At 48.1% G+C, this 27,812-nt stretch overlaps 1 protein-coding gene across 7 annotated transcripts in view; it reads right to left on the minus strand.

Moving 5' to 3' along the window:
• Positions 1 to 27,812, minus strand: part of EVA1C (eva-1 homolog C) — a 128,778-nt gene that overhangs the window by 62,218 nt on the left and 38,748 nt on the right. For 6 of the 7 annotated variants that reach the window (XM_070367128.1, XM_070367142.1, XM_070367118.1 and 3 more), the window contains exons 2-3: positions 13,006 to 13,202; positions 9,731 to 9,854 (exon numbers count right to left, since the gene is read on the minus strand). The exons of the other annotated variant lie outside the window; for it this stretch is intronic. In XM_070367128.1, coding sequence (XP_070223229.1) covers positions 9,731 to 9,854; positions 13,006 to 13,202 — 321 coding nt within the window. The remainder of the gene's footprint in view (positions 1 to 9,730; positions 9,855 to 13,005; positions 13,203 to 27,812) is intronic. 7 annotated transcript variants of the gene reach the window in all.

Consider the following 27,812-nt stretch of genomic DNA (forward strand, 5'->3'; position numbering starts at 1 on the left):
CCTGGCCCAGGAATTGAACCCGCGTCTCTTGAGTCTCCTGTATTGGCCAGAGGGTTCTTTACCATTAGTGTCACCTGGGAAGCCCCCACACAGGTAAAGACCAAGAATAATCTCAGAGGGAGTCCAGCTAAACCTCACCACCCAACTTCACAGCATTCTCACATCCCATTTGTGTATCTACCAAGAGACAGAGAAAATATGGACAAGCAAATTACTTCCTTTTCTAGGAGCAAAAAACAAGGCACCATGTCTGTGAACGATCCCTCCTTGAAACACAAGGTCCTATCTCACAGCATGGGGAACTACAGCCAGCAGCATGTGATAGACCCTAATGGAAAAGAATATGAAAAAAAAAAAAAAGAACCCGTCTTCGGAGGTGTGAAGAGCTGGTTCCAAGTTCGGCAATTCGGGAACAACGGGCCCTCTTGCTGGCGGGGGTCCCAGGAGAGGAAGATTCCAGCTCATGGTTGGTTAGTCCCCAAAGAATTTAATAAAAGTTTGTTTAATCTGAGTACCATAGTGAAATTCTCTTTGCAACATTATACAGAGGTGACATTATAACTGCATCCTGGAGAAAATAGACTTCACTGGGTTTTTTTTATGGAGTATACCCAAAAAAAATTCAATTAATTTAAATGTTTACTAATGAATGGATTTTTTTAAGTAGTAGTGTTCTTGCCTGGAGAATCTCAGGGATGGGGGAGCCTGGTGGGCTGCCGTCTATGGGGTCACACAGAGTTGGACACGACTGAAGCGACTTAGCAGCAGCAGCAGTATTTTTTAAGTAATAATAGTACTTAATATTAAATAATAATACATTATAATACTAGTACTAAAAATCATAACACCACAGATGCAAAAGACTACCTAATATGTGGTTCCATTTCTGTGAGATATCCAGAAAAGGCAAACCTGTAGAGACAGAGCAAAGGTTTGCGGTTTTCTGAGGCTGAGGGTTGGGGACATGAAGTGACCATGACAAACGGACACCGGGAAGCGTTTGGAGAGGATGGAAAGGTTCTGTAGCTGGACTGATGGGCTAGTTGCACAACTCAGTACAGCTACTAAAAATAGTTGAGCTGGACACTTAAGTGAACGCTATGCTATGTAAATTATACCTCAGCAAAGACATTTCTGTCTTATTTTTATTTATGTGGCTGTGCTGGGTCTTAGTTGCAGGATCTTCTGTCTTCGTTGGCCTGTGGGATCTTTAGTTGCAACATGCAAACTCTCAGCTGTGACACGTGGGATCTAGTTCCCTGACCAGGAATCGAACCCCAGGCCGCCTGCATTGGGAGGGTGGAGTCTTAGCCACTGGACCACTAGGGAAGCCCCAACAAAGATATTTTTAAAATAACAACAGCTAATATTTACTGAGCCCTTTCTCTGAACTTGGGCCTTGTTCTAGGATCTTGGTATGTCTCAGTGAATTTAATAATCAAAACAGCCCTTCTGTGAACCACCTCTTCTTATCCTTTGCATGTTATGCTTTGGATTTTTAGAAAATCGTTTGTAGGAAGGATTCATAGATGCTGGATGCTAACTTTTGAACTTTCCTCTCTTACATGTGATAAATATCTTTTCTTAGCCTCCCACTTATTTTGGACTTTGCAAAATAAAAGCAGAGGAAAACCTGAGGGGGACCATGGTTATTTCTTTGCATGTGTGGTTCTCTCCCGCCCCCATCTAAATATTTTTATTAAAAAAAATCATGAAAAAATGTTAGCCCCACTCTATCACCTCAATCCTAGTTTTTTTCTATTTTGAAATGGCAACCAGGGGCACACCTTTCAGCCAGACAAGCACTGGTGTCCCTAGCAAACAGGAGCTAAATTCCAGGATGGGGAGGAAGAACAAGGAAAGCTAGTCCACACCTCCCATCGCCCCCACGCCCACCCTTTTATTTCTCTCTCCCACTCATGTTTTTATTCCACTTTTCTCTCCTGGATTGGAAGTGCAGGCTGATCCCTCAAATCAAAGTTTTCCAGTTGTCATCTGAGGCCCATCATGAAATCAGTTTAGTGAGTCACGATTAGAAATTAAAAAAAAAAAAAGAATAGTTCAGAAAACATCAAAGCACATCATACAAAGTAAAGATAAACACTGTTTAATAACGGATTCCTTTTAGTTGTGTGTGGTTATGTTGGGCCAAAAGGCAAAATGTTTTTCTTACTCTGGGTTGCGATCAAACCATTCTGAAATTCCCTGAAGGAGAAGGCGAGAGCAGTAAACATCAGGGCAAAGGTGGCCAGTGGGACCTTCATATCCTGGAATTACCGATGCTTAAGTCCCAATCTTAAAACATGAAAGAAAATAATTTCCTAGTAGAAATTCCACCTTTCGGTAACTTGTAAATCCCCATGCCTAAAAACACAGAAGGAGCAGTGAGGCAAAGCTTTTGAAGTGCTTGAAGGAAAAATTTTAGTATCTAAAGATTACCATCAGCTCCAGTGCTGGAAAACTTGGGCAATGGTTCCTTAGAACACGTTGATGGGAAGATTCATGAGTGAGAGATGTAGAGCGGAAAGCAAGTTACAGATGTTCCCAGAATCCCCATCCTGTCTAGGATCTGCACATACCTGTGAGGACCCATCGGAGGAGGAAAAAGTCAAGTGATGACTAAGCAAATGTTTCAGAAGTCCTTTACCCAACACTGAAACCTTAATAAAGCAGTTTAAACTTAGAGCCGAGAAAAGTTTTGTTTTCTTTTTCTTAATAAAAGGAACATGGAGTCTGACCTTGACATTGGAAGGTCTGATTTCGGTGAGTCATATCCGCACTGCTATGAGTTCTTCAGAGTTTTGATGAGCAAACGCTAAATCCCACCAACACCGAAATATTGCCTGACTTCAAAGGTCCAGTGTGAGAGACAGCCTTTGATGCAGAACAGAGGGCCCGGGTAGACACACCAAATGAGCCCAAGCACCCTTCTAACTAGAAGAATAGCAAAAATGCTAGGAATGCCCTGCCTTGGCAGAGCTCGCCAGAAAAGGAGGAGGGAGAAGGCCGGACGAAAACCAAGCCTTATCTCAGTATTCCGGAAACTTTTGAGCAGGAATGGTTTCTTTCTTTTTTATCAGAACTTTTTAAAATTAGAAGAGCTTTTTTAAGGCATGTCATGAAATGCATTTGGTGGTGGTGGTGGTTTAGTTGCTAAGTCATGTCTGGCTCCTGCGATCCCATGGAGTGTAGTATTTAGTAGTCCCCATTTGTCTGGTTTTTAAGATCCATTGATTAAAGGTACCAGCCTCGGTATAAGCCAAAAACTCACCCAGAGAAACACAACACCCCCATGTAAGCCTCCAGTGGTTTCTGTCCCCAGATTACCGGCAAATCGACTCCTGGAATGGAGGGACCTGTGAGTGTCACGTTGCATGCTTGGGGTTGCCACTGTATGCTGCTGCGTCTCTCGGTTCCTTGGGAATGTCATGCAGGCTGGAGTCGATTTTAACTCACTGACAGTGAGTCGACAGTAACTCACTGTCACTGAAGAGTGACATTTCTGGGTTCTAAAAACAATGATACTAGTAACATAATTGCTGCTTTTCTTGGAGAGCTAGAACTTGTGTCAGAGCTGAGTCAGAGTGCTCGATGGTATCAGAAGAGAAAAGGTGTGGGCAGCCTTTGCAGAAATGTGTTGCCAACATCCATGTGGGTTTGGATGCTTTACCCAGGAGCCTGGGTGGAGGTACAACCACCCAAGCTTAAAGGCGGCAAATTCTCCCTCCTAATTAGAGGTCGATGTGTGCGATTCATTCCTCTTTAACGATACACAGACACATATGCCCATCAGCAGCGGCCTTTCAGAGATGGGCACAGGGAGCGACAAAATCGAGCAGGGCCCTGTGGGACTCCTGGGCATGGAAGGCTTTCTGGCCCCTGTTTGCAGGGAATAGACTCCAGGCTCCATGATATTCCCTGAACTGCAAAGGGCAGATTAGAACAGCTGCTCATCAGAGAAGAGAGGAAATGCGGAAACTAGAGAAGAGCAGCCAAGAAACAGTAGTGCAGCCTTGGGGGAGGGTCCTGGTTCCTTCTCAGGGGATACACAGAGCAATGTCTTCGAGCTCTTTACAGAACTAAAACGCCCAATGAATGGAAGGTGTTCAGCTCAGTTCAGTTGCTCAGTCGTGTCCGACTCTTTGTGACCCCATGGACTGCAGCACACCAGGCCTTCCTGTTCATCACCAACTCCCATAGTTTACTCAAACTCCTGTCCGTGGAGTTGCTGATGCCATCCAACCCTCTCATCCTCTGTCGTCCCCTTCTCTTCCAGCCTTCAATCTTTCCCAGCATCAGGGTCTTTTCCAATAAGTCAGTTCTTCGTGTCACGCGAGTGTATGTTCCTCGGTTCTTTGTCTTGACACAACAAAGATTTGGAGCAACGGACATTAAAGCCCTCGGCGCGTCACAGCTCTCAGGTCTTGGACTAACCATGCTACAGCTCTTAGGCAAATCAGTGTTACAGCTCCATTTTATTTAGAAGATAGCAGGAGAATCCAAGACTCAAAGAGAAGAGAGTGGAGGAGTGCATGGGGAGGGATGAGGGGAAAAGAGAGAGAGAGAGAGAGAGAGTGCGCGCACGCGGGAGAGAGAGTCCCAGAGAAAGCGCTTTGGCTCCTCCTTTTATATGTTTTTTCCTCCACCTGGGCCTGCCCTATGCAAATTGGGCTTAGCCAGGAGTGCTGTTTGTTCTGTTTGTTCTGCCTGAAGTCTTCACTGTGGTCCTCGGACCTTCCTTGTCTTGTAGCCACCGCCATTTTGGATTCCTTTTCCCTATTCTACCTACCTAACATTCGCATCCAGTGGCCAAAGGATTGGAGTTTCAGCTTCAACATCAGTCCTTCCAATGAATATTCAGGGTTGATGTCCTTTAGGATTGACTGGTTGGATCTCCTTGCAGTTCAAGGGACTCTCAAGAGTCTTCTCCAATCCTTCAGAGCTTTTGGAAGGTGTTAGCATTCTTCATTCCAGAGAACACCACCTGAGCCCTAATCCTATCAGCAAGCTCACCCTTGACCTACTGCTATAAAACTCCTCACCAAATCCCCATGGGTTGGGACATGCAGTTTTCTGAGGCAACAGCCTGCTGTGTCCCCCTTTCCCTGGCAAAGCAATAAAGCTATCCTTTTTCTACTTCACCCAAAACTCTGCCTCTGAGATTCGACTCAGCACCAGTGCACAGAAACCAAGCTTTCAGCATCAGTGCTTTGCCCTGATAGGAATATGTTATTATTGACATTATTTACAGCTGCCAGTGCATGACAATATTAACGTAAAGACAGCCATTTAGCCTCTTTTATTGTGTTTTTAGGGGCTTCTCCAGTGGTACAGAATCTGCCTGCAATGCAGGAGACTCAGGAGATGCAGGTCTGATCCCTGGGTTGGGAAGATTCCCTGGAGAAGGGCATGGCAACCCACTCCAGTATTCTTGCCTGGAGAATCCCATGGGCAGAGGAGCCTGGCAGGCTAGAGTCTACAGTGTCACAGAGTCAGACACAACTGAAGCGACTGAGCACACACACGCACGCTGTTTTTAAGTCCTCAACAGACAATGCACCCTGCTATTCCCTAGGGCAGAGCACACCCCCCCACCCCCAATCACGGGTATGTCACTGCCTTGCAGTCATTCATATCTTTAGCAAGAATTACTTAAGGCCTTCCCTGGTGGTCCAGTGGTTAAGAATCTGCCTGCCAATGCAGGAGACATGAGTTTGATCCCTGGTCCAGGAAGATTCCACGCCATGGGGCAACTAAATCCGTGCACCAAAACTATGGTGCCCATGCTTTACAGCCTGAGAGCTGCAACCACTGAACCAATGTGCTGCAGCCACTGAAGCCTGGATGCTCTAGATCCCATGGTCTTCCACAAGGGAAGTCACCACAGTGCGAAGCCCACTCACCTAGAGAGTAGTCCCTCTCACTGCAACTGGAGAAAACCCCACACAGCAATGAAGACCCCATGCAGTCAAAAATCAAGTAAACATATAAATTAAAAAATTTTTAAAGACTTACTTTAATCTTCCCCTTGGGATAACAGCTGCCAGTCCCTGAACTCAACTCCCTGACAGGTCCTGTGCTAAGCATTTTACACACAGCACTATATTTTTATTCTTTACAGCAGCCCTGCATAGAAAGTGTATCATGTATCATCTTTATTTTACCATTGAGTTATAGAGGCTCAGAACACTTCCTTCCACTGTCCAAGATCACAGACAGCCCCAAAGCAGACAAGAACATGAACCCCAAATTCAAAGACCTGCTGCAACCAAAAATTCTCCAAAGGGATGAGATTTAAGGACGAGGTGAAGCATGGCACACAATCAAGGAAAGAAGATTCCAGTGAGGACTGCTGATAAAATACTCTCCACACAACACACAAATGTGCCCTGATCTGTAGCCTCAGCCAATCTCCCTGGTATAAACACTTTCATCAGGGTGGCTGTCACTGCACACAGGTAAGGACGGGCCGAGACGGGTGAGCTGGCTCCCATGGTAAGGCTGGCTCCATGCACCCTGGGCTCAGCAGTGGGGCCTTTGGACACTCAGAGTGTTATGCAGGGACTGGAACTGGGGCCATGGAGAAGAGCCTCTGGAGGTGAGTGCTGCAGAAAAAGAGGAAGGAGGGTGTGGGGACAACCTCACTGCCAACACTGTTTCATAACAGCTCATAGGAACTCCAGCAAACTTCAGTGCCCCAGGTCACCAATGTCCATCCAGGTCACACAAGATGCTCTGGTCTGAACCCTTGTGTCCCCCTAAAATCCCCTTGCTGAAATCCTAATGCCCATGTGATTAGGAAGTGGGATTAGGCATCAGGAGGTGGGGCCTTTGGAAGGTGCTTAGGTCATGAGGGTGCACCCTCATGATTGGGGTTAGTGCCCTTACATACGGGACCCCAGAGAGATTCCTTGCCCTTTTGCCAAGTGTGGTTAGAGTAAAAAGGACAGCTGTCTATGAGAAGCAGGTCGTAAGAAGATACCAAGTCTGCACCTTGATCCTGGCCTTCTCAGCACCCAGAATTGAGAGGAAGAAATTTCTGTTGATTGTAAGCCACCTCATTCATGGCATTTTGTGATAGCAACTCAGATGGACTAAGACACAGGGCTCGCCCCTCTAGTCTGTTACACATAAGGCAGCCAGAGGGGGCTTTACAACCCCATCCAAGGACACTGCCTGCTTAAATGCTGCCCTACAGGAAGACTCCGCCTCCTCCCTGGCCATCAGGGCCCTGAATCCTGCCCCAGCTCTCTGCCTGGTGCTTCTTTCTGCTCCCTCCAGGCCCCTGCACCTCCGGCCGCAGGCTTCTCTAAGGAGTGAGCTTCCTGTGTCCTGACCTGACCCCAGCCAGGAGTTCTTCATCACTTGCTGGGAAAGTCTTCCCTGAACTGAGGTCAATCGATTCCTCTTTGAGCTTCCTGCACAGTATCAAGGGCACAGGGGTCTTCTTTAGATATTTTTTTAAGAGAGAGGGTGTTTCTGGGGAAAGGAGATGTTTGGCCTAGAATCTAAGACGCGATCAAGTATGGAAAGATCTCAATAAATGTTTTCTGGATGACGGGACAATGGAAATCACCCAAGACAGAACAACCATCCATGAACCCTCTGCCAGACGTGAGTTCTCTTCATAAGCAGGACCTGGCCACACTTGTGCACAGCAGTGCTTAGTGAGGGTCTGATGAAGTGAAGTGGGCAGACAGGCCTCACTGCCCGCTGGAGAAACAGGGCTTTGGCCCTGCACCAGCTTTCCCGGGGCCTGCTGATCTCACAAGGGCCTTTTCACTTCTTTCAGATGCTGGTCATGCCCAGCCTCTAATCATAAGCAGTTTTCCAACAGACAGAAAATGCGAGACACTATCTCGCAGAAGTGTCTTGGCAGAAGTGGAAAAGAAGGCGAAGCTTAGGCAGACAAGGGTGTGGCCAAGGGTGTCATCTTTTTTGGGGGTGGGGGGGGCTCTTTTTTTGTTTTTGTTTTTTTCGGCTGTGCTGGGACTTTGTTAGAGCACGAGGGATCTTTAGTTGCCGCATGCAGGATCTAGTTCCGGGATCAGGGACTGATCCCCCTGCACTGGGAACGCGGAGTCTTAACCACTAGACCACCAGGGAAGTCCCTGGTGTGGTCATCTCTGAGATCAGGCGCCTCTAAGAGCGTGGGCATCTAGAAATGAATTTCCTGAGTCTACTGAGTGGGGGAGGAGTTGGTGAGAGTTCCCGGGGGTGGCGCAGACTGTTCTGCAAAGTCTGGACCTACTTGTGGGAGTCTGTGATTGTGTGTACTTGCGAGTAAGTGTGTGGCTACGTGAGTGACAATGCGTATGTGTATAATATGGGTGTGATAGTATGCATGTGTGAGAGTCCAGCTGTGTGCACTGTGAGCGTGTGACAGTGGGGGGGCACTTGTGAGTGCGAGTCTGGGTGTGTGTTTGAATGAATTACTGCATTGTGGTGGCAGTGCAGAATTTTCCAAAATTTCATTCCTGACCGTTGGCTAAATGTCTTTGCTAGCACACTGCTGTCTTTCCAACAAGTTTTTCAAGTATTCCCAGGAACCTGTAATTACCTACACTTCTCTCAGGCCCTCCATGCCTGGAGGTGTGACCTCCTCATGGAACAGCAATTACTTTGGGACTGCAACCGGTTAACCACAAAACTGGTGTGCGTTAGAAAGTGGGGAAGTCAGTGGAGAAAGGTGCAAGACTCAGCATGGAAGAGGCTGGAGACTTCCCTGGAGGTCCAGTGATTAACACTCCAAGCTCCCAGTGCAGGAGGCGCGGGCTCAATCGCTGGTCGGGGAACTGAGATCTCACACGCTGCATACAATGGCCGGAAAAAAAAAAAAAGGACAGAAAAGGCTGCTCCCACCAAGCCCTCTTCTTTCTCTCAGGAAAGATGCTGCTTCAGGATGGCCCACTGAGGACGAGAGTGGGAGGAAGCCAGCTCGTAAAGATCTGTCACTGTGGGCTCAGGCAGTAATTGTGCCACCGGCCACCCCAGAAGAACAAGCCGCCCCGCAGCTGAGGGGGTGGGGGAGCCTCATAACAAGCCCTCCTCTGAAAAGGAGAACCAGCTCCCCATTTTTTGGGAAAAGCAATTGCAGTCTCTTGTCGCCCAGTACCTTTAGCATCAGTACCACCGAGTTTTACAAACTAGGAAGGAGTTTTTTAAAAACTCAGGGGTGGGCTTCCCTGGTGGTCCAGTGGCTAAGAATCTGGCTGCCAATGCAGGGGACACGGGTTTGATCCCTGGTCTGGGAGGATCCCACATGTCGCACAGTAACTAAGCCCAGGTGCCGTGACTACTGAGCCTGTGCTCTGACGCCTTCAAGCTGTAACTGCTGAGCCTGGGTGCCACAGCTACTGAAGCCTGAGTGCCCTGGAGCCCGTGCTCCGCAACAAGAGAAGCCACTGCAATGAGAAGCCGGCGCCCTGTTCCCCTCAACCAGAGAGAGCCTGCATGCAGCAAGAAAAAGCCCGCATGCAGTAACGAAGACCCCAGCACAGCCAAATAACTAAATAAACAAAAGAATTAAAAAGAAGAAAACTCAGGGGCCAAGAATGTACACAGGTAAGTGTGCACACACACGAGGCTGGGACCCCGGCATGTCTATTAATAAGCGTTCCAAAGCTGGACGGATGCCAACTGGTCCACTGGCGGAGCATTTTCATCAGGCTATGAATGAAACTGCGAGCCCACACCCCCACGCACTCTGCCCCCCTCGGCAGTTACTTACTAGGTTGGCATTTAAAGGAGACCAGGAGGTATTTACTGCTTCCTGGACAAAGGTCAGGTCCAAAAACACGGCTATTGACCAGGAGGTGGCAGGCCCGCTGGTTCTGACACTCGTCCAGCACCTTCTAAAAGGAGAGGTAGAAAAGGGACAGGCTTGAGAACCACATGCAGCGTCTGCGGGACCCCACGCCTGGGCTGCTCTAGAGGGACGGGCCCCTGCCTGTCTGGCCTGGGGCTCCCATTTAAAGTCTAAGTCTGAGCCTAAGTCTAAGTCTAAGACAGAAGCACCCACACGGGGCTGATCGGATCGGCCCCGGTCTGCCCATCGCTCCTCACAAAAAAATATCTGCTCCAACAGCACCAGGCCTCCCACAGAAAACCAGTCTCCAATTAGCCTTGCCTGGCACCACTACTGAAGTTCTGGCAAGAGTGACATCGTGGAGGCTCCTGGGGACATAAGCTATATCAAGGTACCACAGAGGGTGGACTGGAAGAAACGCAGATGCCCACCCCTACCCACCATGGCTGTGCGAAACAGTCACAGCTACGCATCCTTAGAAACCCCCAACACGGGTCACAGGAACCGTTAGCGTTTGGAAGACTCCTGGGCTTCCCCGGTGACTCAGATGGTAAAAGAATCCACCTGCAAGGCAGGAGACCCGGGTTCAATCCCTGGGTTGGGAAGATCCCCTGGGGAAGGGAATGGCTAACTACTCCAGTATTCTTGCCTGGAGAATCCCATGGACAGAGGACTCTGGAGGGCCACAGTCCATGGGATAACAAAGAGACAGACACGACTGAGCGACTAACACTTTCATTTTCAGTTTTTGGAAACCCCGACCCAAATGCAGGTCAACACATGAAAATTAAAAAGTTGATCCTTACCCTCACCAACCGCAAGGACACAGGACCCACCCACTTCTGAGCGGTATCCCATCCAGCGGAACACTCAGGCTTTCTGTTGAGCCTCTGGCTTTAAACGCTTTCCTTCAAGCCTCTCCTGACCTTTCCCAGGCTGATCACACCTTTGTGAGTGAGTCTGCTCTGGGCAAGCTCGGGGACCACCCACCACTGGGTCACAAGTAGGCCTCCATCCCACTGCTGCCCTCCCAGTTCCCACATGGGTCAGGACCCCCATCATGAACACAGAGGTCCTCCACACCAAGAATAGGAAAAACACTCCTAAGAATCTACTTATTCCTGTTGGACTGAATTTAGTGCCAATTCACAAGCCTGTCTGGAGTCACTGTGTTCTCACAGTCGCCCATGGAATATCTCGTGAAGGATGCTGGCCCTACCAGGTATTCTCTGTCACCTTAGGGGCCTCACAGTTGTGCATAAAATCAGGAAAAATGCCCAGGGAAATCCCCAAGGACCCCAAAAAGATGGAGCATATTCCTTGGCTGAGGGAATCATCAGCCGTTGCGTAGCTCCTTGTGTTACAACCATGGGACCCAAGGCAGCGCTCTTTCCAAAGTGTGTCAGAGCTGAGAGGTGCAGGGAGGGGACTTCCTATAGCCATTTAGTCTCGGGATGAGGTAGATGGGAAGGTGTCACCCCGTTCCCTCCTACGTTGGGCAACCGCCCTCTGAGGAAGCCCCTTGCATCAGCTCTCAAAACACAGGTTAAAAGAGGAAAGAATCTCTTAACTTCTGGAGGAAAAAGAGCAGCACGCAGGGATGCTTCTGGCAGACGAGCCCTCTGAACAACATCCGGACTGTGTTTACAAATGCTGAGTCGTCCGCCTGGTTACGGGAACATCCTCTTCCCTCGGGGTTGCCTGGCAGAGGCAGGCGCCCAGATCAGAGGATAAGGTTGGTGCCCGCGTGTGCCAGGAGTTCATACCTCCCCAAAGTAGGCACTTCCGCCTTGGTGGCACTGGTCACTGTTCTTTGAAAGCCCAGGGAAAAGCCTGGCACCAGGCAGGTGGGCATGGGCTGCTGGACTTAGGAATAGGGACATTTTCAGGGTACGGGAAGGGCTGGAGGGAAGGTGGGGCATGCAAGGAAAGGAAATGCTCATCTCCAGAAGAAACATGTTGTCTCTCCTCAGGGCATGGAAACCAGGGGATTCATTCAAACACATTTATGTGGTTTCTTGGTGGGTGTCTTCACCAATCACGTGACCACCCAGATACTACAGTGCTTGGCATGAGGCAATAAATAGTCCAGGCAACAGAAAAAACCTTACGTTATCACATTAGGTTTGTTTCTCCTCTTCCAGCCTTAGGCAGAGCTGTGCCGTGTTGAAGCTGATTCTATTTCTCCCCAATCCTTTTCGGAAATTTACCGTTACTCTCATTTCTCACAACAGACAAAAATCAAGCTGACATCTAATTCACCAGCTACTCTAACCGCCTTGACATCAACAGATTCATAGGGAACTTCGGAGGCATTAAAAAAAAAAAAAAACAACTGACTCCATAACCTTGGCCAACTAGTTATAGATGTTGAGGGGGCCAGGAAAGCTGGATGGAGGTTGTTTGGGTAACTGAAAGCAAGAATAGTTGAAAGTCATCATGGATACTGGGGTTGGCCAGAAGAGTTCTTTCAGGTTTTTTGTGCGCTGCTACAGAATGCATTAGTTTTGACCTCCTCATAGACCAAGTGTTTCCCCAATGCCAATCGAAAAAAAAATGAGTCAGCTCCGCACCTCCACCCCCAATTCCTGGTACTATCAAGAGTAAACCAGCAGAGACTGGTCAACAGAGATCCAAACAGTTAACCAGCAGAGACTGTTCAACATAGATCCAAACCAGAATAACATGATTATCTACAACTGGAGAAGCAAACCCTAAAAAATAGCAAAGATAATTATTGATATTCCTCTTCCTTGAGTGCATTCTCTAAGAATCTGACCATGACCTCTGATGTCTGCCTTGCAGTTTCTACTAAAGCAGGCATGGCCTTTCCTTGTCTCCTGGGGCTGGGGTGGGGGGTGGAGGGGCTGATGAGAGATGTTAAGGCTCGAGGTTGAAACCCAGCATAATGGTATGACTTAGCTTTAATGCAGGGAGCAGCATGCCTTTTAATAAATTCATTCTGCAAGTGTATCACGGGAGGGCTCCAATAAGTAGGCATTCTATACAGACTCAGAAGCAAAGACTAGCTCATTTGCCAAATTCGTGATCTGTCTACACGGAGATTTTCAGGGATCAGGCTTGCTTGGAGTGAACTGTGGAATCACAAGTATATACACAGAGAGAGGGACAGAGAGGCAGAGGCAGAGAGATAGAAACCATTTTGTCATCTTAGAACATCTTAGGAAAGGCAATACCTGCAGTGTGGTGGGCACCACACAGGTTAGGCTGTCTTCCCTCTGGGAGGCAGGCTGCTGCGGACTACACTTTTGGTAATCTTGCCCATAAAATGCCGACTGGACACTTATCGTGGAATGCCGAGGACACTGCAGATTCAAATGGTCCCCGTCACAGGCATAGGCGGTGTGGTTTTGCAGGAGTTTGGTTAGGTAACCTGGAAAATATTCAGCTGGGTTACAAGGGGTGTAGGAGTTCACCACTCCTTCATGGATTTCGGAGCGGGAGGACCTCAGCTCCCCTTGGGCGGGGGCTGGGCAGTGCAGAAGGTGTGGGCGGGGCTTCATCCGCTGTGGGCGGGCTTCCTCCCTTGCTCCCTGGGACAGGACATCAGACAGAGCTGGGGGCCAAAAGGGAGCAGATGCTGGCTTTTCTGTCTGGGCTGGAGCCCTTGGTCTGGGCTGGCCCGTGGCAAGGCTCCGAGAGCGTGTTCCCTCCAGGAAGCACTGAAGGGCTGGCCAGGAGGCAAGAAGTCCTGAAGCATCTCTATAACGTAGGAAGAGGGAGACTTGGCTTCTCTGATCTCCCACTAGCTGGGCCAGGCCTCCCTGGACCGAGAGGATGCCCATTTTATTTTAGAAAACCAGTCCTGGGCCTGCCTCTGTCCTGGAGAAGAAACCAAGGCAGGCATCCTGCCTAGGGTAAGGGACTTCTCTGAAGGGAGGGGAGAGGGGATGGTAGGGCTCCGTTATGGGTCCAGCAGTGTCTTCCCCCAAATTGACCTTCACCAGGAACCTCAGAATGTGACCTTATTTGGACACAGGGTCATGGCAGATGTAATTAGTGAAGCTGAGATCAGGAGTGAGAAGGTCCCTGAATCCTATATGACTGGTGTCCTGACGAGAAGAGAGGGAGACACGGGGCGGCAATCATGTAAAGACTACAGTGATGTCTCTGCAAGCCAAGAACCTCCAGGGTGGTCAGGAGCCAATGGGAGCTGGAAGACAGTAGGAAAGATTCTTTTTTTTAGTTAAAACATATGTGTGTGTGTGTGTGTGTGTGTGTGTGTGTGTGTGGCTGTGCTGCACAGTCTGTGGGATCTTAGTTCCCTGACCAGGGATCGAACCTGTGTCGCCTGCAGTGGAAGCTCAGAGTCTTAACCCCTGGACCACCAGGGAAGTCCCAGGAAAGATTCTTCCTGAGAAACTTTGAAGACAGCACGACCCTGCTGACACCTGATCTAGACTTCTGACTTCCAGAACTATGAGAGAATGTATTTCTACGGTTTTCAGTCATCTGAGTTCACAGTCATTTGTTACAGCAGCCCCAGGAGACTTATACCGGCTCCCTGTCACTGCACCTCCAGCGAGGCTGGCTGGGTCGAAAAGGCCTTGGGCTCGGAGGAGCTGTGGACGGCCTGGCAGGCACCAGCGGCCTGGACGTTTTCTCAGAAAGGAGGAAGGAAGGTTCATCCGAGATGCAGATTCCTTTCCTCCTTCTCACACCTCATGAGGTCAATCGCGAGGCAGCTGGGAGGGAAGCCAGGGACTTTCTGGGGAGGTGTGTGGGAGATGGTGTGGCAGCGTCAGCCTTCGAGGGGAGGAGGGGTGTGGAGGAAGGCAGCCTCCAAGCGCCCCAGTCCCCGCAGGGATGGGCCGTGCTTGAGCTATTCCTGCTTTGGTTTCAAAATCCTCTCTGAACCGTCATGATTGACAAAAGGCGCCCAGTCCAGCTCCCTGGGCTCCCCTGATGGTCGCTGAGAAGGGACTCAGATGCTCGGCCCTAGGTGGGGCTCACCTGCCAAAGCACACCTGCCCAGTGTGAAAGCGAAGACTGGGCGCCCTCACCAGCACTCTGCATCCAGACCTTAGGTGTCCGGCTGTAATTACTTTTTTCCTTCCCACCCACGACCACCATCATAAGACCGGCCAAGGAATCAGCCACCCCGAATTAACTTCACTTAGAGAAGTAAAGTCTAGCTTTGAGCAGCAAAAAGGCCTGTGAATCGGGGCTTCCCAGGTGACATTAGTGGTAAAGAACCCACTTGCCAATGCAGTAGATGTAAAAGATGTGGGTTTGACCCCTGGGTCAGGAAGATCCTCTGGAGAAGGGCACGGCAACCCACTCCAGTATCTTTGTCTGGAGAATCCCATGGACAGAGGAGCCTAGTGGGCTGCGGTCCATAGGATCACAAAGAGTTGGACATGACTGAAGTGACTTAGCATGCATGCATGCATTGTGAGTCAGGATCCTGTTTGTTGGAATGTTGTTACTTATAAGGTGAACCCCTCGGGGCACCGAGAGGGACCAGGCAGAGATCCCTTGCTGGTCCTGGGGCCCCAGGTCAGGGTCATCCTGTAGGGTGCACAGGTGGACCCTGATGACGCCATGATTTATGCAAGAGTCTCTGTGGGGTCTTAGGATCCTGGGAGCTAAGGGTGGCTCTGAGGCTGCCCGCAGGCGGTACCCACCCTGAAGCTTCCCAGGGTTGTACTCTCATCCTTGGATCCCCTCGGCTTTGTCAATAAAATGTTCTTGTCCATCATACCCTGTCCTTCATGGGGATGCTCAGCTGGCTGAAAGCTTAAATCAGTTCTGGGAGCATGACCTCAGGTTAGTGTTTATGGTCTGTTCGAAAGGCCATTTACTCTGGCTAAATGATGTTAAGGCCCTGGGACAGATGGAGCCACAAGACCAAAGGGGCCTGATTCCCAGACTGATGAAGTGAATTGCTGCCTGCTGCACAGACTGTCATGTGAGTGAGAAAGAAACTTCTGCTGTGTTCGGACTATCACCTCTCATCACCCAGTTTGTCATGTGTTAGTAGTTTGTCTTCAGGAAACAAACTTGATCTCCGTGGGACTGTTTGCATCAAAATACAGCCGGATGCACAGCAATGGCCAGAGCCTCCCTGCTATCATCTTCATATCCTGAGAGTGATGTTCTGGAGACAGAAGCTCGATGCACAGAATTGATTAACTGGAGGTCTTTCCGGCCCTTTTGCACTTTGAGGAGAGAGGGGAGCCTCCTTCCCGATACATCAGTTCTGACACTCTACAAGCTCAGCAGTAAAACTTGCTCTAGACTCAGTCTAATTCCCTCTTCGGAAACCTAGGCCTAAGTCCAGCAATGGAATATTATTCATTCCTTGGACTGCAAGGAGATCAAACCAGTCAATCCTAAAGGAAAGCATCCCTGAATATTCATTGGAAGGACTGACACTGAAGCTGAAGCTCCAATACTTTGGCCACCTGATGTGAAGATCGACTCATTGGAAAATACCCTGATGCTGGAAAAGACTGAGGGCAGGAGGAGAGTGCGGCAGACAATGAGATGGTTGGATGGCATCACTGATTCAATGCACATAAGCTTGAGCAAACTCTGGGAGATAGTGGAGGACAGAGGAGTTTGGTGTGCTGCAGTCTTTGGGGTCACCAAGAATCAGACATGACTTAGTGACTGAACAACAACAACAAATGAAATGAGCTATGAAGCCACAAAAGACATGGAGGAAACAAGAGGTATATGATTAGGTGAAAGAAGCCAATTTCAAAAGGTTCCATATCGCATGATTCCAACTATATGGTATTCAGGAAAAGGTGAAACTATGGAGACAGTGAAAATATAAGTGGTTGCCAGAGGTTTGCGGGGGAGAGAGGGATGAATAGGTGGAGCACAGAGGGAGTATAGGGCAATGAAACCATCAAAGGTGGTACCGCGTCAAGAGAGAAGCTCGGTATGAACTATGGACTCTGGGTGGCAATCTGGTGTCACCGCAGGTTCCCTGGCTGTGACAGTACACCGCTGGTGCGGGCTATGTGGGGTAGTGGGGGAAGCTGTGGGTGAAATCCCTGAGCTTTGTGCTCAATTTCGCTGTGAACCTAAATCTTCTCAGAAAGAAAGTCTATTTAAAAGGGGAAAAAAGTCTGGACTTCCTTGGTGGTGCACTGGTTAAGACTCTGCCCTTCCAATGCAGGGGGGACAGGTTTGAGCCCAGGTCAGGGAAGTGAGATCCCACATGCCGTTCGGTGTGGTCAAAAGAATTTTTAAAACTTTAAAATAAGATAATATAAAACATTTGTATGCAGTTAAAAAAAAAAAAAGGAAAAAGTTTAAAAACCACCCATGCATCCCCAGGCTAGCATGACCTTAGGGAAGAGAGGGTTAGGTGACAGGGAGGGGACATGAGGGGGAGTGTATGTGAGCTGCCAAAGCTCCTTCTCGACTTGAAGGGCGGCTACGCATTTCACTGTGTCTAAGTTCACTGGCTGCGCACTTAGGATCTGTGCAAATTTTTGTTGGTAGATAAATGTTTGTTTAAAAAACCTTTACCTGCAGCTTCGTGACCAATACTTTATACTAATAAAGAAAGTCTAGGAAAAGCCCTTAAAACTGGCCTCTGCCTCTAACTCTGCTTGTTGTTGTTTAGTCGCTAAGTCGTCCCACTCTTTGCGACCCCATGGACTGCAGCCCACCAGGCTCCTCTGTCCATGGAATTTTCCAGGCAAGAATACTGGAATGGGCCACCATTTCCTTCTCCAGGGGATCTTCCTGCCCCAGGGATTGATTGAACCCACATCTCCTGCACTGGCAGGCAGACTCTTTGCCTCTGAGCCACCTGGGAAACCCAGCTCTGTGCTTACCATGATGCAAACCTGTAGTCTGTAATTTGAGACTCTGCATGACATTATCCACCTGAAAGGAGAACCCTGAGCTGATGGTCTAACAGTTCTTGAGTCAGAGATTCCCTTATGAAAGTTAATAAATGGAAGTCTAGGAAACGCTTATCGGCCTGCCCACATTAGGGCCCCCAGAGGTGCTTTCTATGCCCCATTCTGATTGGCTGTGTTAGAAGCTGCTAAGAGATCAAAAGAAGGACAGTTAGAAGTACCCCTGCTTTCAGCAACATGGGGGTCATCAAGGACCACTTGGAGGGGCATCTGGGATGGTGAGTGGGTAACGGGAGCCTGTTTAGAAAAGGTTGAATGTGAGCAGAAGTTAAGAAAATGGGAACTTCCCCGGTGGTCCAGTGGTTAAGAATCTGCCCTGCAATGCAGAAGACGTGGGTTCAATCCCTGGTTGGAGAACTAAGATCCTACATGCCACAGTGCAACTAAGTCCAGGCACCACAACCACTGAGCCCACAAGCCACAACCAGAGAATCCGTAGGCCACAACCAAAGATCCTGCGTGCTACAACCAAGACCCCACACAGACAAAGGAATGAATAAAAAATATGCAGATGGCTCACCCGGTAGACAGAAGAATCCCCCGCAAATGTCCACAGGGACCAGTCCCCAGAATCTATAAATATATTACTTTACATCACAAAAGGGATTTTGCAGTTATGATTAATTTAAAGATCTTGAGATGGCAAGACACCTTGGATGATCTGGGAGACACCAATATAATTCCAAGGTCCTTATAAGATGGAGGCAGGAAGATCAGAGTCAGAGGAAGGAGGAGTAGCCACAGAACTAGAGGTTGGAACGGAGCAGCCATGAGCCAAAAATGCAGGCAGTATCTAGAAATTGGGAAAGATAAGGAAACAGATGGTACCCTGAATTCCCCCAAAAGAACGCAGCTTTGCCAACACCTTGATTTTAGACTTCTGACCTCCAGAACTGTAAGAGAATATGTTTATGCTGGGTGAACATGAGAGCAGCCATAGGAAACTAAGAGTTTGTACAGATGACCCTTATAATGACTTGGTGAAGATGAGGAGAGAAATAAGGCTTAGTCATAAGAACTGATGACCAGGGAGAGATTTTTCAATAATTACAACTGGGTTGAGGTTGGGAGAGAATCTATGTATGTACATGTGTGTGTGTATAAATACAAAGGCACAGGAGTCCGAGGTCATGTTTAAATTACATTTCTCACTGTGGGTTAGGATCAGACAAATTTGAAAGGGGATGTTAGCAAGAGAGAGCTTGAAATGATGAACTGTGGGCTCCAAGCTAAATATAGGTAAGGTGGGACTTCCCTGGAGGTCCAATGGTTAAGAATCTGTCTGCCAATGCAGGGGACATGGGTTCGATCCCTGGTCCGGGAAGATCGCACATGCTGCGGGTCAACAAAGCCCATGTGCTGGAACTCCTGAAATCCGAGCACCTGGAGCCTGTGTTCTGCAACAAGAGAGGTCACCACAATAGGAAGCTGAGAGAAGCCCCCACTCACCACAACTCGAGAAAAGCCCGCTTGGAACAGTGAAGATCCAGTGCAGCCAGAAATAAATCAATAAGTACATTTTAAAGAAATAAACAAATAAATACAGGGAAAGAGACAGTTGCAGGAGAGGACCAGGGGAACAGAGGTCTGCTGAGATCCACAGTGTCAGTGGGGGCAGTCATACCAGCAAGCTGGAGATGGAGGACCCCATGGCCCAAAGTTGCTTGATCAGATTTCAAGGTGGAGCAGTTACAAGAGATGGAAATGGTCGTGGTGGAGGGTGTAAGAAGTCAGTGTAGGAAGAGGTTCTTGGGAAAGAGGACCCCAGGAGCTGGGAAGATGCCCTCTGGATCAGACATCTCACAGCATAAAGGTAGGAACTGTGGAGGATCAAGAGTCCACTGCCAAGGCTGACCTTGAACGAAGTGCAGAGAACAGATGACCTGCTCCCAATCTAAAGCCCCTTCCAGCGTGCAATCACTTCCCCACTGAGCATGCCCACTCTTTCCAGTGTGTTGGGCTGAGTCAGCACATTACTGAGTACCTTACTTACTTCATTCAGGATGGGCCTCCAGGGTGGCCCTAGGTATATAAAGGACCCACCTACCAATGTAGGAGATGCAGGTTCGATCTCTGGGTTGGGAAGATCCCTTAGAGGAAGAAATGGCAACCCACTCCAGCATTCTAGCCTGGAGAATCCCCATGGACAGAGGAGACTGGCTGGGCCCATAGGGTCACAAAGAGTCAGACACGACTGAAGTGACTTAGCACGATGCCATTCAGGATGCATTAATGAAACCCACAGACAGGGTGGCTTATGAGCAATGGAATTCATTTCTCACAGTTCTGGGGGCTGGAAGTCCAAGGTCAAGGGACCGACACGGTCATGTTCTGGTGAGAGCCCTCTTCCTGGTTCACAGATGGCCTCTTCTCACTGTGGAAGAGCCAGGGGAATTCTATGGGTCTCTTCCGTAAGAGATTCATGGGATTAGTGAATCCCATTCACAAAGGCTGGGAAAGATTGAAAGCAAAAGGAGAAAAGGGCAGCAGAGGACGAGATGGTTGGATAGTGTCACCACCTCAATGGACATAAACTTTGGCAAAGTCTGGGAGACAGTGAGGGACAGGGAGGCCTGGCATGCTGCAGTCCATGTGGTCCTAAAGAGTCAGACACGACTTAGCCACTAAACGACCATTCATGAAGGCTCCGCCCTCATGACTTAAGCTCCACCCTTGGCCCCACCTCTTAATAGGGTCCCTTTAGGGATTAGGATTTCAATACGTTGGGGTGGGGTGGGGGGGGGGGGGGGGGTGGGGGCAGGGGGCTGGGGAATACACACACATTTAGACCGTAGCATTTAGCTTCCCCCATGCCTCGGTTTCTTGGCTGGGATCCTTTAAAAATAATTAATACAACAATCTAATTTTAATTTGTTTTTTTTTTTTTTTTGCCCCGCCACATGGCATGTGGGATATTAGTTTTCTGACCAGGGATCAAATCCGTGCCCCCTGAATTAGAAGCACAGAGTTTTAACCACTGGACTGCCAGGGAAGTCCCTAGATGGGATCCTTTTTAAAGATGCAGCTTTTGTTAAGAGTTCTCTCTGGATCAAATGCCCCATCACGTTGGGTCAGTCAAAAACGCTTTGTGTGTTAATACTCTCAGCCAGCGTTTTCACTGTCTTGCCTATTTGTGGGCAAATATTTACTACTCTGAAAGAAGGCAAAAGTGCACACTCTGTTAAGAAATCACTCCTCGGAATCTGGAATGGCCTAGAAATGCTCCATCGACCCTTGTTTAAACTGGAGGAGAGGGAGCAGTGGGAAGGTGTCCGCTCTCTTCCCTGGTGAACCCTCCACTGTGTATCAGCAGAAATTCCTACAGCCCCAGCCACGGCTCGCACCTTCCACAAAAGCACATCCAGAGAGGCTTCAGCTGGGCAAATCTTAGAGGACTTTAGATAAAGGCTTTGATGTTTTCCTGTTTCTAAAGGTGAGTGAGAGGTTCATGGGAAAGAACCCCTAAGAGGAACAGAAGCTCTTCTCCATCTTCAGAAAGACCCTGGGAAGACATTCTTGGAATCATCATGCCCAGTGCATTTCCAAGGAAAAAACCCATTTATACACAAATAATCCAGGGAGCCCTGAAGGACCAAAGAATCAGGGAGCCGGGGTGGGTGGGGTGGTGTGGGGAGCGGGGAGACAATGTGTTCTACGGAAGGAGCAGGTGTTATGCTGGGGGGAAAGGAGGGTCTATCCAAATTAAGGCTTCCCAGGTGGTGCAGTGGTAAAGAACCCACCTGCCAATGCAGGAGACGCAGGAGACGCAGGTTCGATCCCTGGGTCAGGAAGATCCCTGGAGAAGGAAATAGCAACCCACTCCAGTATTCCTGCCTGGGAAATCCCATGGACAGAGGAGCCTGGTGGACTGCACTGCATGGGACTGCAAGAGTTAGACACAACTGAGCGAGCACGCACCCAAAATTAATCTTGGAACATACACGTTAAACCAAGGCAAACTGTTCTTGCCCTTCAGGACTTCTCCGAATCACAGAGACCCCTCTGTGCACTGGGATGTGAGGACGGACATACAGGTGGACTCTCACCCACATATTTGACCAGTCCCTCCCTTTAGCATCTGAGGGTTACTGTTAAGCGCATCATTCTGAAGGGAATATGCACTGCGTCTGTAGTGGTCAGAGCTACATGGTCAGAGCTAAGAGGTGCATCCAACTTGGATGGTTTCAGAAGGCATTTCAGAATCCCATACAGCTGGAGCATCCTCATCCTGAAGCAGGGGGATGGACAGGGAGGAAGTGGGAGGAACACAGAGGATTAAAAGCCCCGAGGCCAGGGTTCAACCTGGGATTACGGTGTGTGACTGTGACCATCACCTCTCAGAATTGGTGGGGACTGTATCTTCCATCACCCACAAACCACTGCCTGACACTAAAGTATTGCTATCATAAAGTAAATCTTGTTAAGATTTTTTTCTGTGTTTGTATAGACCATTTTTTAATCCTTTATTGAATCTGTTACAATATTGGATCTGTTACAATATTGTCTCTGTTTTATATTTCGGCTCTTTGGCCACAGGACATATGGGCTCTCAGGAATCCAACCAGGGGTCGAAACCACACCCCCGGCAGCAGAAGGCGAAGTCCTAACCACTGGACCACCAGGGGAGTGAGTCCCTCCCACACGGTCAATGTTGAAGAACATGGATTTACTCAGCGCTCTCATTGATTCAACGCAAATCACAAGCCTAGCCAGCCCTCCCTGCTCTGAGCCCCAGTGGTTGGATGGTCAACTCAAAAACAAGCACACAGCCCCAGGAGCAGCCATCACTCAATGTCCAGAAATGTCAGCAATGTCACTTGCTGAGCTCAGAAAGAAAAGAAAATTTTCCTCACTTCTTTCCTTCCCCTCTTTCCTTCTTGTTCTTTCTCTTTTTTACTTCTTTTAAATAAATAAGGTTTAAGAAGCCACTAATATTTAGTGGCTCAGTGGTAAAGAATCCTTCTGCCGATGCAGGAGACTCGGGTCCAACCCTGGGTCGGGAAGATCCCCTGGAGGAGGAAATGACAACCCACTCCAGGATTCTTGCCTGGGAAATCCCATGGACAGAGGAGCCTGGCGGGCTACAGTCCATGGGGTCGCAAAGATTCAGACACGACTTAGTGACTGAGAACACACAGTATTTAGAAGAGACTAAACATGCTCCAGATTCTTCCTTTTTTTTCCCCCTTGAAGCCAGAAGCCCTCCACTAAAGTTCAAGTTTCCAAAGGGCTGAGGTTGCCGGAGTCAGTCCAAGCTCAGGATGTAAATACATCCCTCTCTGGCTGCACATCCGTGTGCTCAAGTCCCCTAATCACCAGGGGCCAATTTCACAACCTTACTTCTGGGAAGAGAACGGAATTCAATTGTATTGTCCTTGTTCTTCCCACCCCTCATTTTCTTACAATAAAGCAGCACCCTGCAGTCCCTTAATGCTTTAGATAAGAGACTACACCCTTTCATTCACAAATACTCAAAGGTGTTTCTACACGTTTGAAGTTCTTTTCCAGAAAAGGGTATTTTGTTTGTCGGTTGCTTCATTTGCTATTATTTTCTCCCATTCTGAAGGCTGTCTTTTCACCTTGCTAATAGTTTCCTTTGATGTGCAGAAGCTTTTAAGTTTAATTAGGTCCCATTTGTTTATTTTTGCTTTTATTTCCAATATTCTGGGAGGTGGGTCATAGAGGATCCTGCTGTGATGTATGTCAGAGAGTGTTTTGCCTATGTTCTCCTCTAGGAGTTTTATAGTTTCTGGTCTTATGTTGAGATCTTTAATCCATTTTGAGTTTATTTTTGTATATGGTGTTAGAAAGTGTTCTAGTTTCATTCTTTTACAAGTGGTTGACCAGATTTCCCAGCACCACTTGTTAAAGAGATTGTCTTTAATCCACTGTATATTCTTGCCTCCTTTGTCAAAGATAAGGTGTCCATATGTGCGTGGATTTATCTCTGGGCTTTCTATTTTGTTCCATTGATCTATATTTCTGTCTTTGTGCCAGTACCATACTGTCTTGATAACTGTGGCTTTGTAGTAGAGCCTGAAGTCAGGTAGGTTGATTCTCCAGTTCATTTTTTTCTTTCTCAAGATCGCTTTGGCTATTCGAGGTTTTTTGTATTTCCATACAAATTGTGAAATTATTTGTTCTAGCTCTGTGAAGAATACTGTTGGTAGCTTGATAGGGATTGCATTGAATCTATAAATTGCTTTGGGTAGTATACTCATTTTCACTATATTGATTCTTCCAATCCATGAACATGGTATATTTCTCCATCTATTAGTGTCCTCTTTGATTTCTTTTCACCAGTGTTTTATAGTTTTTCTATATATAGGTCTTTAGTTTCTTTAGGTAGATATATTCCTAAATATTTTATTCTCTTCGTTGCAATGGTGAATGGAATTGTTTCCTTAATTTCTCTTTCTGTTTTCTCATTATTAGTGTATAGGAATGCAAGGGATTTCTGTGTGTTGATTTTATATCCTGCAACTTTACTATAATCATTGATTAGTTCTAGTAATTTTCTGGTGGAGTCTTTAGGGTTTTCTATGTAGAGGATCATGTCATCTGCAAATAGTGAGAGTTTTACTTCTTCTTCTTTTCCAATTTGATTCCTTTTATTTCTTTTTCTGCTCTGATTGCTGTAGCCAAAACTTCCAAAACTATGTTGAAAAGTAAACAAATGGGCACCTAATTAAACTTAAAAGTTCCTGACTTCAAAGGAAAATTGCAAGGTGAAAAGACAGCCTTCAGAATGGGGAGAAATGTTTGCAAATGGGCAACCGACAAACAACTAATCTCAAAATATACAAGCAACTCCTACAGCTCAACTCCAGAAAATAAATGACCCAATCAAAAAATGGGCCAAAGATCTAAATAGACATTTCTCCAAAGAAGACATACAGATGGCTAACAAACACTTGAAAAGATGTTCAACATCACTCTTTATCAGAGAAATGCAAATCAAAACCACTATGAGGTACCATTTCACACCAGTCAGAATGGCTAGGATCCAAAAGTCTACAAATAATAAATGCTGGAGAGGGGTGGAGAAAAGGGAACCCTCTTACACTGTTGGTGGGAATGCAAATTAGTACAGCCACTATGGAGAACAGTGTGAGATTCCTTAAAAAACTGGAAATAGAACTGCCTTATGATCCAGCAATCCCACTGCTGGGCATACACACTGAGGAAACCAGAAGGGAAAGAGACACGTGTACCCCAATGTTCATCGCAGCACTGTTTATAATAGCCAGGACATGGAAGCAACCTAGATGTCCATCAGCAGATGAATGGATAAGAAAGCTGTGGTACATATACACAATGGAGTATTACTCAGCCATTAAAAAGAATACATTTGAATCAGTTCTAATGAGGTGGATGAAACTGAGACTATTATACAGAGTGAAGTAAGCCAGAAGGAAAACATAAATACAGTATACTAATGTATATGGAATTTAGAAAGATGGTAACGATAACCCTGTGTACGAGACAGCAAAAGAGACACTGATGTATAGAACAGTCTTATGGACTCTGTGGGAGAGGGTGGGAAGATTTGGGAGAATGTCATTGAAACATGTGAAATGTCATGTATGAAACGAGATGCCAGTCCAGGTTCAGTGCACGATGCTGGATGCTTGGGGCTGGTGCGCTGGGAAGGCCCAGGGGGATGGTATGGGGGAGGTTGGGAGGAGGAGGGTTCAGGATGGGGAGCGTCTCTTCTTCAGTGCCAGGTTTGGCTCAAAAAAAGTTGACTCTGGAGTTTAATTAGGAGAACTAGAGATCGGACGTCTCCTAGATGTCTGAGAGGGAATCACAAAGACAGGGACGACCGAGGTAGCTATGCTGCTCTTAAGTCAGGCACTCAGATCCTGGTCCCAAAACAAAACAGCGGAGCACAGAGGTGAAGTGAGAGTCTAGGCAGGGCAGAGACAATACAGTTCTTCCCGAGCACCGGGGAGAAGCAGGTTTTCCAGGTCTCCTGACAATACAGTGGGCCAGTGGAAGTTCCCGGCTAATAGCAAGAGGGCAGAAATGATGCTGGCGACTTGACGGCGGGGCGCTGGAGAGGGCGGGGCGCTGGAGAGGGCGCATGTGACCCTCTACTCCCTCTGTCTCGTCTGCCGTCACACGTGGAAAACAAAGCAGACAAGGACAGGGACCTCCCTGGTGGTCCGGTGCTTAAGAATCCACTTTCCAATGCAGGGGACACGAGTTTGATTCTTGGTTAGGGAATTAAGATCCCACATGCTGCGGAGCAACTAAGCCCACGTGCCACAACCACCGAGGCTTCCAGATGCAACGAGTGAGCCCGCATGACGCAAGGAAGATCCTGAGTGCCACGACTGAGGCCCAGCACAGACAAATAAAGAAACAAATGCTTAAAAAAAAAGTTTAAAAAGAGAGAGACAAGGACAAGCTCAAGACCCAGAAGATGGGGAAAGCCCAAGACAGAAGGAACCAGATGCCTGAATGACCCCATGGAGCACAGCCCCCGCTTGTCCAGTCCCACTAGACCGTGGCATGAGCAGGAAAGAGGGCTTTATCCTCATTATCCCAGCAAGATTTGGCAGTTGTGTTGTGGGTTTCAGCGGCTAACCTACCCTGACTAATGCTCTGGCATTCTGTCACCTGGGACTTGTGTTAAGTAGGAAGCTGCTAAGTCTTTGAGGAGTATACCAAAAGTTTTAGCGTTTCAGTGTTTATCTGATTGATTTGTGATGGTGCTGTTGACAACATTCCACATGACTTTCAATCCTCATTTAGGGGAATCATTGAGCTAAGGGCTTCCCTGGTGGCTCAGACAGGAAAAAACCTGCCTGCAGTGCGGGAGACCTGGGTTCAATCCCTGGGTCGGGAAGATCCCCTGGAGAAGGGAATGGCTACCCACTCCAGGGTTCTTGCCTGGAGAATTCTATGGACAGAGAAGAGTTTGGGCTACAGTCCATGAGGTTGCAAAGCATCAGACACAACTGAGCGGATAGCACTTTCTTTGAGCTAAGACCTTGCTATCATTGAAGTGAGTTAAAGGATAAAACACACTGCGTGCTGTGCTTAGTTGCCCTGTCGTGTCTGACTCTTTGCAGCCCCAGGCACAGCAGCCCACCAGGCTCCTCTGTCCAAGGGATTCTCCAGGCAAGAATACTGAATGGGTTGCCATTTCCTTCTCCAGGGGATCTTCCCAACCCAGGGATCGAACCTGTGTCTCTTGCATTGGCAGGCGGATTCTTTACCGCTGTGCCACCTGGGAAGCCCCAGAATTAAATTACTAAGGAGATAAAAAGGATTAGAGGTCTCATTGATTAACCAACTAATCACCACTCTTCACAATGCCACTGACTTTTTGAAACTTTAAAAAAAAACTTTCAGCGAAAATGTGAGGCAGAGACTAAGTGGGCTTTTATGGAACGCTCATTAAGCAGGCAAGCTTCCCGGTGCTGGTGAGTGTGGGAAGCAGATGGGACTGTGGGCAGAGTGCTGTGGTGCCCCAGAGAGTGCTGGCCCTGGATAAAGTGCCAAAACACAGATGTGGAGGCCACAGGCTGGGAGGTAGGGAATTCGGGCTCTGAGACCCCTCAGGTCCGGTGTTTTTCAGGCATGTTAAACCTGACTCCTTTACATCTCAGTTTCTCATCTGTAATACAGTGATGGACAGGGAAGTCTGGCGTGCAGTCCATGGGGTCACAAAGAGTCGCACATGACTGAGGGACTGAACTGAATTGATACATACTTTATGGGCTTCCCAGGTGGCGCTAGTGGTAAAGAATCTGCCTGCCAGTGCAGGTTAGACATAAAAGGGTTTGATCCCTAGATCAGAAAGATCCCCTGGAGGAGGGCATGGCAACCCGCTCCAGTATTCTTGCCTGGAGAATCCCATGGACAGAGGAGCCTCGTGGGCTATAATCCATAGGGTTGCACAGAGTCAGACACGACTGAAGCGACTTGGCACGGCAAGAGCAGCTTGCACAGTGACTGGGCATGCCAGTTTCATTCCCTGAGGACAGCATGAGTGTACAAGGAAGAAAAAACTGGAAGCCCAATCTCTATGGAAAAGGGAGCCCCAAAACAGGCAAGGACAAGCAGCCCGAAATCCGCTGCTTCCA

The sequence above is a fragment of the Bos mutus genome, chromosome 1 (genome assembly GCF_027580195.1).
Source record: "Bos mutus isolate GX-2022 chromosome 1, NWIPB_WYAK_1.1, whole genome shotgun sequence".
In the NCBI taxonomy this organism is placed as follows: domain Eukaryota; kingdom Metazoa; phylum Chordata; class Mammalia; order Artiodactyla; family Bovidae; genus Bos; species Bos mutus.